This window comes from Heliconius melpomene, chromosome 19 (assembly GCF_056956725.1).
Source record: "Heliconius melpomene rosina isolate 202511_hmr_F chromosome 19, ASM5695672v1, whole genome shotgun sequence".
NCBI classification, from domain to species: Eukaryota; Metazoa; Arthropoda; class Insecta; order Lepidoptera; family Nymphalidae; genus Heliconius; species Heliconius melpomene.
Window position 1 is genome coordinate 9,883,532 of NC_140407.1, and position 9,412 is coordinate 9,892,943.

General features: G+C 30.0%; 2 protein-coding genes across 2 annotated transcripts; both read right to left on the bottom strand.

Moving 5' to 3' along the window:
- Positions 1-508: 508 nt before the first annotated feature.
- On the bottom strand, positions 509-1,848 carry LOC146528685 (uncharacterized). The gene is made up of 4 exons (XM_085203252.1): positions 1,689-1,848; positions 1,341-1,517; positions 1,089-1,238; positions 509-976 (listed from the first exon to the last, which is right to left on the bottom strand). Exons 1-4 carry the CDS (start codon positions 1,764-1,766, stop codon positions 806-808), a joined length of 576 nt encoding a protein of 191 aa, XP_085059378.1. The 5' UTR covers positions 1,767-1,848; the 3' UTR covers positions 509-805.
- A 1,771-nt stretch (positions 1,849-3,619) lies between these two features.
- On the bottom strand, positions 3,620-8,939 carry Sp7 (Serine protease 7). The gene is made up of 7 exons (XM_085202972.1): positions 8,753-8,939; positions 7,468-7,670; positions 6,977-7,157; positions 6,435-6,546; positions 6,022-6,209; positions 5,615-5,707; positions 3,620-4,587 (listed from the first exon to the last, which is right to left on the bottom strand). Exons 1-7 carry the CDS (start codon positions 8,817-8,819, stop codon positions 4,274-4,276), a joined length of 1,158 nt encoding a protein of 385 aa, XP_085059098.1. The 5' UTR covers positions 8,820-8,939; the 3' UTR covers positions 3,620-4,273.
- Between the last annotated feature and the right edge of the window lie 473 nt (positions 8,940-9,412).

A 9,412-nucleotide genomic window follows, 5' to 3' on the forward strand; every position in this document is an offset into this window, starting at 1 on the left:
CCCCGACGTTACACGACACAATATTATTCAAATATACGTTTATATTTCACTGTGATATATGAATTGCTTTAAAATATTAATTAGTCACGTATACAGTTGACTTTGATGAAATATTTATCTACTATACTATATATCTACTAAATATTCATTAATGCGTCTGTAGAGCGATTAAAAATAAAAGATAAAAGCAAAAAAAATGCAAATATACTTTTTTTTTATTTTGTAGCTTCACGGTATATCCCGCATGAGCCTAGTGTCCGCTCCCCACTTCCCGATGAATTCTGGAGGCAATGCGTGTCTTAACACTAGGTTCCCAGGATTCCTCTGCTTTTAACTTCCCGCTATTTTATTTTATTTTAATTTCACGCATCTGTGGCTATTTGTGAATATAGACGGAATAACCTAACGATTAATTAATTGTCAACTCGCTTATCACATTTGATAAACAATTTTAAAGTATAAAAAAATAATTATACACAATAGGCAATTAATACACGCTATCTACAATTAAAATATTTAATATAAGAAATTGAAGTACCTGTTTTTATTATCAATTCAAAATTTCGATATATTTATTTAACTTTTATGTAACTAAAAAGTTATAAACAAAGCACCTGCTAACGCCTCTCAATGTCGTCATTTATCGAAAGAAAATACTGCTTAGGTATTTTATTACTTTATAATAAAAAAATTCTAATGAAAGGTTAATTTTATAATATTTAATACACCTAGAGTTTTTTTTTTTTTGGGAAATATTATTTAAATAAGGATCGCGTAAATTTAATACATATTCAATTTTTTTTTGTTATTCTCGAACTTTTTCTAAAATGCAGGCAGGGATCACGTGGCACGAGAGCATTTGTTCCAAATTGTCAGTGACAGAGAGTTCTATCGCATAGTCGCCACAGAGCTCATGCCGCAGCACATCCTTAGCGAAATCCAGCTCTAACACCATATCTTGTACGGGATACATTTTCTAGAATATATTCAAAATTATTATAAAAATTGGCATTCAAGTAACATTAATCACAAATAAGTAGTTTTTTTATTTTTAAAATATAAGAGACATAAATTATATATTTCCTTACTGATGCTATCGGACAAGATGTCGTATTAAAGCATTGTACCAAGGGCCACCACGGAGTATCGTTTTTAGATAAGCTGCCACAAAGGTTTCCCGAGACTGAATACATAAATTCTTTTCCAAGATCAGTTTCTTTCCAAACTTTCAAATTTATCTATGAAAAACAAATGTATTGTAAGTAGTTTTACTAAAAATATGAGAGTTTTACATATTAACAATATTAAAGCAAATGAAAAAATGTTAACTCTTCAATTACCATATAATCATCCAGAATTTCTTGTAATATATCCATTTTGCCGGAAAGTCCGAGACCACTTTCTCGTTCTTCTGTTGCTTCTACAAATCCAATTTTTAAATCGTTGCATTTAAATACATCATTTTCAAAATCATCACAGTCTTTTATGTCATCAGTGAATTCTCCAACATAATAAACCTATTGAGATATAATGTATTTTATATATTTAAAGGTTTAGATATCAGTTTATTATTTTTTTTATGTATATCCTACGTAATTTGGCAATGCAATTGCACATATTAAAAAATCATTTCAAATTAGTCACTCCATCATATCAAAGATTTATTATGATAAAAAAAAATTACTCACTTCTCCAGAATCTGTGACAACTAAAGTAAAATACAAAAAGATATATATTAACCTAACAAATAGTTTTATATTAACCATCGTTGACAAACCAGCAAGCAAAGAGAGTAGAGTGAATGAGTAACATTTTATAGACCCCTTGATTAGGATTCATCATGCAGAGGACAATAGGAAATAGTTATTGGAAACATAACATTGCATGACTGCCTGTAGTTAAACAGGCGTAAATAACATGTTTTTTACTCAAGTTAATGAATAGTGAAGGTCATTGGAAGTAAATATGGTCGTGATAACCCACACGTCACAATATTGGTGTGCCATACGGAACTATTGCAATAAATTTGATTTTTAAGTATAAAACTACTTTAAGGTATTTTTTTAACATTGACTTAGAGCAAAAAATGATTTTAAAGAGTCATATTTGTTAAATTTTTAACTTTTTCTGGGAATTTCGTTCTGTTTATGGAAATTACTATTATAAATATTTTGGGCGTTTCCTACATAATCTGATCCTAATATCGATGTTTTGAAAATTTTGACAAAGAGAATGAAATAAAAATCATGAAAAAAAATCACAAAAGAAGTATTTTTTACATTTTTGAAGTATTCATTCTACACTTAGGAAAGAAAAATACTTTTAAGAAAACATAATAAAAAATTGAACAAAAGAAGTATTATTCAAAACAAATGATTACACACTAACAAACGAATGAACACAATAACTATTAAATGAGTGCAATCCTATTTTCGCGTGCGCGATATTTTTCGCATGAAAAAAACAAATGGGGCGAGCGTCGAGAGTATATCATTTCCGATATAGTAGTTCTATGTAAATGCCGCCTACTTTTAAACTGCCGTAATTTTTAGATTCCGATTGGGATTCCCCTTTTCGTATTTGTTATCTCGGAAAATGAATTAATATATTCGCAGTTTTGATTTAGTGCTCGTTTTTCGTAACTTTGTTACGTTCAATATTTTGTGGAAAGTTGCTATTAGTTTTTTTTGTTTATTTTCTTTTTTCTCTATGTAATATGTCCCTACCTTCTTCTATATGCTTATTTAATATGCCAACAGTACTGTGGACTGTTTACCTATTAGTTACTAATTTCAATGGATATATTATTTTTATAAATACGTTTTACAGAATTGAGTTCATATTAAGAGAATATAATATCAATTAATCAATCAAATCAGCCTATTTAGGTCCACTGCTGGACATAGGCCTCACCCAGGGTGCGCCAGAGCTCCCGATCCTCTGCCTTCCGCATCCAGCCATAGCCATAATATGTAACTATATCATTTTAATAAATGAAAACCCACCTTGCTTATACAATATCACTTCGTGCAATTAGTTGCCGACACAAAATATTTTATTGAATAACGACAAACGAAGACCTCAGAAAGTTTCTTGAGGAAGCAATAATAAGTAATAACACCTTTAAAATCTTAATATAATTTATAAAAAAATATTATATTATAGATAACAAACAGTACATACCCAAACACAATCGAGTGCTCCTTTTACATTTCTAGTACCAATACTTAAGTTAAATAAAATGTAATATTTCTATACCCTCATAAGGTAAAGGGTAGTATTTAATTATGCGCATAGAATTGTCAGCGCCCCACTTAATTTGATTGCGAGTGACACCTATGCAAATGATACGTTACGGCTAATTGAATATCTCTGTATGGGGTTCCCAGATGACTTCCCGAAACGCCATCCAAATTTATTTTATCTTTCGTTTAGCATAAACGATATGCTATTCATAGTATGTACCTACAATATTCTATTTGTAAAGCATAAATAATATTTGTTAGAATGGGATTATGTCAATAAAAAATTCTTATTAACTTTGAATTCTAAAATGTACTACAATAATGATGTAGTGAATATTTTTATATAAAGTTGTGATAAAAATAAATTGAAATCGTCAGTTGAAACTGTATTTAATAGTAATAATAAAGATTATTTGAAACAAGCAATCTCTATGATATAAAAAAATATGTGACATTTTTAAGATAATGGATTAGCATAATAGTTTTACTTTAAAGAATTTATTTAAAGAATTTGCAAAACTTTAATAAATGAATAAGAATACAGTAAAAAATTTAATTTATCGTCTTTTATAATATAATTATATTTTAATTCACATGTAATTTTCATTTTTCATACAGATATTACGTATATTATTGAGACAGTAGAATACTCGGAAATTAATAAAAAATATATACTTATAAAGTCGAAATGTCTACATGATTCAAAAATTCATTACTTTTTAAATACTTTAGTATTGGTCGTGGAAAAAGTATTGATTTTACTCCTTTATTTTATCGTGACTGATGGGAAATATTTTAAAGCAAAAGGAGAATGAATATATTGTAAATAATATTTAAAAAAAAATCACATTTTGTTCTTTTTTATTACTTATATTTTTATCAAACGTTACAAAAGATCTTTGTACTTGACATATTTTCTTAATATATATGAAAAAATAGTGAACACTGGTACCAAGTTATTCAGATTTCAAATTCATCAAAGAATATGGCATTAGAATGAACAATTCAACTTAGAATATGAATAGTAACTAAACATTAGTCGAGGCCATCGTGTCCTGTATCCAGTTCAAGTAACTAGCGACTGAGGTGTATACTCCTGGCCATCCATCCCTTCCGCATCCATTACCGAAAGAAACCACTGCAACTGTCTCCCATATACCAGCTGGAGTTTTTCTCATGAGAGGTCCACCAGAATCACCTCTGCATGCATCTTCAGCGAATACTCCACCAGCACATAGCTGTTTGTTAGTCAGTTCGGCGCCAAGACCTTTATATTTGGAAAAGCATTCAGACTTACTGAATATTGGCATTCCTAACTTCAATTTTACGGGACTTCCCTTTCCTATAACAAATAAATTTATATATTTATTATGCCGTTGTAGTAGTCACAATGTCACAATTCTCTCATAATACATAACTACATAATAGGTACATATTACATAACGTAAAAATTGTCCATATAATTTTATTTTTTTATTTTCTTCAGTATAGACAATAAGAGCCTTTTCTTAAGAAACTTTGCGCCGAATTCTGCAGGCATAGTGTGTTCAGTGGCGGAGCATTTCCTGGAGTGGAAATCGAACCCATAACCTGTTGCGCTTACTATCACACGCTTGTGTTCCTGCGCCATGACTGAACTCAGTGTTTTTTCATAAATATATAAAAAATTCTTGCTGCCTATAAGCAGGCTAACAAACATGATCATTAACAAAGAATTTGCAGGATACCCATTACACTTTAATAACCAAGATGCACTTAATTATAAATATTAATATACATATTTTTTAAAACAACAAATGATTTCTTTAAGAAATCGATTCCATAAGTTAATTATAGTTCATCATAATACGGAAAATACTACAACGTTTCAAGGTTCAGATATTATGAAGCAACAAAAGGGATTTACCCATTTATGTACATATTTATGACTTATACACGAATAAGGTTACATTTTAGTAATATACTATAATTTTCTATTTAACGCTTTATGTCCATAGATTTGTGCCCACTTTTTATAAAAAAATTAAAATATACTTTTTTTGTTCATAATTCAATTTACTAATATGGCGGGGGGCGAAATCCTTATTATTAAATTTAAAAAAAAAAATTAAATCAGCTTCACGCAGCTTTCAATATTCTTGCATAACCAAATATATTTACGTTATTAACGCAAATATAATAAGCTTAAATATGTTATTTAACATATTATAAGCAATAATATTTCAATATAATGATTAGTCTTATCAAAACTTGTATGTTTGTTACGTACAAGTTCATTATTATAATTAATTAGATAAGAAATATTACATATTTATGAGTCAATATATGTATATCTTTAAAGAATCGATGTATGTATATAAAACTCTTACCGCTTAGAGTTTGTCCCCAGCCGGCCACGAACACGTCAGAACCAACGTCTAAGCGAAGGCTGTTGTCCACTAAGCAAATTGGTTGTACAAAATCTATAACAAACAGAGTACATATGTTAACTCTCCTCTATTCAACACTCCAGGCTCCAGAAATCGGTGGAAAATGCGGAACGGAGTGACATAACACCAGGTTCTCTCTGCCTACCCTGTTGTGTGCGGATACAGTGTGTTAACTCTAGTTTTTTCCAATTAAACTTAACATATATACTTACATAGCCTGTTATGACTTAGCATTTTACACTTTTTTCAAGAAAATCAAATATATGAGTATTTAGTACAGAATACAATCCATTTTGTTACATTTATTTCAGAGTTCAAAACAATTTAATTTTTACGCAAGTACTTACATGAATATTTCGCTCTTTTCGCAAGTCGGACCAGACCTATGTCATCCTTTCTGTTTATATTTCTGTCAGAGTAGCCAGGGTTGGGATACCCTCCCTGCACGGCTATTTCTTGTACTGGATCCGCACACTCACCACCGAGGCAGTCTATATCCGTTTGGATATTATATTCACCAAGTCGAACTGTTGCTCTACGAAAGAGGATAAATAGAAATGAAATTTTGCATGCAAGAAAAAAATATAAAAGAAATAAAAAGGAAATAACTTAAGCTAATAATATTTTTATCATCGGTTTTAAATATATTACACCATAAAGATGAAATCGTTTTCTTTTTTTGTCATGATAATATATTTTAATAGCATAAAAACAATAATTTAATATCTTAGTGTACGTAAAGAACTTTAACATAGCTTACAGTTGTCCAACTTTTTTTTCAATTTCTCCAATAATACAATGGGCCGCAGTTAGAACGTAGCGGTGGTTGAGGAGCACCCCGCCGCATTGATATGTAAGAGTTTCACTATTGCCTATAAAAATAATTATATATTATATTATTTACTTAACTTGCACACTATGATTGATTTGAATTCAAGAAACCCTATAATGATATAATACTATAAATAAATTACATTATTATTTCACACAGAAATTAATATCAATCCGTTAAGGAAGGAAGGAGGAAATAAAATTTATGTAATACATAATTATAAATGATGAACTCATAATAAACACGGTACCTACTTCAAAACCTTATTTTAATTTTACCTTTTTATATATACTTTTGTTGAACTATAACAAAAAAAATATTGATTAGTTTAATAACTTTGTATAATCCATTATCTTTGAAAGAAATATATTTATATATCTTATTATTTTAAGAGTTAAAATTTTTCTTTAATTGTTTGTCCTCCTATCCTAATTTAAATAGTTACACAATATATTTATATCAAAACTTACGTGGTTGGTATCCCAGTAATGCCATCCATGGAAATTCATCCAAATCTGTGAATTGTCCTCCATACACTCTATCTCCATTAGTATCAATACCACATTTGTCACGAGATTCTGGATAGGAATCCTCTTCTGACCAAGCATCAGCTTGCCCAGATGGCCGGACTGGGCGTGCGGTGGGTCGTTCCTAAAATAAAAAAAAATGTTTGATTAATAATTAAACATTTAATATCAACTTTTAATATCCAATAATAATTAAACATTTAATATCAACAAAAGTATAACATGAAGGTGGTTTTTTACAAAACAAAGAATAATAGTAAAGTTATGGAGAAGTGGCTATTTTTTTTTCTCATTTAATTGAAAAACATTTCTGAACATAATTTTTAAAATTAGACTAGTGAAAAACGAGGCAGACACGAGATATTTTTAATACTCAAACTTGACTATGGCTTAACTAAAATCGTCTTATATATATATTTAAGACAGGTGCTTACCGTTGACGGTCTTGCAGGTTGTTGAGGCATAGGTCCACAGCATACTCTTGGCACGTACCCTTCGAAACCACATTGAGATTGCCTTAAGAAATTAACCGTTTCGCTCGAGAGCGGTCTTTGATTAAATGCTGTGAGCAATGGTGCACAATCGTAAATACTAGCACACACACTGGTTTGTCCAAGCGGCGTTACACATGATGGACCTAATAACATAAAAAAATATTAATTACATATACCTAAAGCTAACATATATGAGTTTATTTATTGAATCTCATTATAAGCGCGATTGTCAGTTCGATTTCTACTTAGGTAATCCGCCTTGCCCTCTTGTGAGACAAAGAGTGGCGTTATACTCCGTTACTCTCCACATCGTATTCCAGATTTGGGAGAACGGAGTCTTGACAGAGAGTCTACCTCTCTTTACCTAGCTATACGCGTAATGAAACGTTAAACAAAAAATCTAAACAATTAAACAACTGTTTGATATTAAAATATATTATATTTCGCGTTTTGTCTCGCGTTTTGTCCTATCGTGACTTAAATAAGGAAAATCAAGACATTTAACCAAAACCTGTTTGTATAGTCATTATAACTTATACTATGACGCTTTCAAACATAACATAATAAGACGAAAAATTCAAACAACGTCAATGTTTACTATACTATAGTTAGTCGTTTGACAGGTTTTTTTCTTGCATAAACTGGCTGGATACAAAAATAGACGCTTTGCACTATAATGTATATAAGATAAGTTTGTAATCTATGTTCGTTATACTTATAAGATAGTATTTTTCATTGTATAAATGATATTACTTTACTGACGTATCGAAAATAACATTATTATTACATTTTGTAAGTAAAACAAGTGCATATTATTATCTTAGAAGATTATACATAATCTTTAACCTTTCAATCCATTTATTGACAGTAATTATAATATTACGCAGATGAACATCATATCCGGTGCAATACGTTCTTGCTAACTAGTTTTTAAGCTTCACGCACTATCCCGCATAGAGCAGTGTAGTGAACTTTGTATTATTACACTCTGTTCTCCACTTTCTACCGAATTTCCGAGGCATTGAGGCATTTTAGTAGCGGAGAATGGGAAAAGGAAAATACTAATAAATAATAATTAATTTCCCCGAAAGGAAATCGAATCCACTAACTAACCATCACATTTACAGTCACACGCGTGTGTCACTGCGCGACGACATCCTCCTAAAAACCTGACTAAAAGATCATGAGACAAAAATAATTGAGCTATGCTATACAAAAAGCTTACCTCTTTGTCCCTGACTAGTGCTGATACATAGCGCCAAAAAACCTATTATAGAACTAAAATGCTTCATCTTAAATGTTTATTAATTAACACTATATCGATATCACAGTAACTTTTCTTAACACATTACACTAACAATTATTTTTAAATGACTTCACGAGGAGATATCTTGCTCGCTTGCTTCGCTATACTGGGTCTTAAAGGTCAATACAAATATATTTATATGTAAAATAATATAAGCGCAAAAGTACAGATAGAATATAAAACTGTTATTTTAATATAATAATAGTAATGTTTTTATTGTATTGTTTTGAATTTTTTTAATATTGATTATTAAATTTATACATTTTAATGTGTCATTGGGTGATAAAGTTACTAGAGCGAAAAAATGAAAATACCTATTAAATAATTAATTTCCCCGAGTGGGAATTGATCCCTGTGCCGTCATGGCCTCTATATTCACAAATGATTATAAGATTCCTTTCAACATATTATCTTTTAAAAAAATATTTAATTACTATTTCCGATAATTTTTATACTTATACCTAACAAAGTACCAATATACTTAAGTATTTCTTTTCTCAGTCCTTATTACGCGGCGATAGTAAAACTATGCCTGTTGTTAGTAGACTGCGGATGCGGGTTCAAATCCAAACGATAATA

Excerpts from the sequence above, each read along its gene's own strand:
- Sp7 (XM_085202972.1), bottom strand. The coding sequence starts at position 8,819 with ATGAAGCATTTTAGTTCTATAATAGGTTTTTTGGCGCTATGTATCAGC. Across the intron at positions 7,158-7,467 it reads AACCTGCAAGACCGTCAACG|GAACGACCCACCGCACGCCC; the intron begins GTAAGCACCTGT and ends TTTTTATTTTAG. Across the intron at positions 5,708-6,021 it reads GAAAAGAGCGAAATATTCAT|ATTTTGTACAACCAATTTGC; the intron begins GTAAGTACTTGC and ends TGTTTGTTATAG.
- LOC146528685 (XM_085203252.1), bottom strand. The coding sequence starts at position 1,766 with ATGGTTAATATAAAACTATTTGTTAGGTTAATATATATCTTTTTGTAT. Across the intron at positions 1,239-1,340 it reads AAATTCTGGATGATTATATG|ATAAATTTGAAAGTTTGGAA; the intron begins GTAATTGAAGAG and ends TGTTTTTCATAG. Across the intron at positions 977-1,088 it reads CATCTTGTCCGATAGCATCA|AAAATGTATCCCGTACAAGA; the intron begins GTAAGGAAATAT and ends AATATATTCTAG.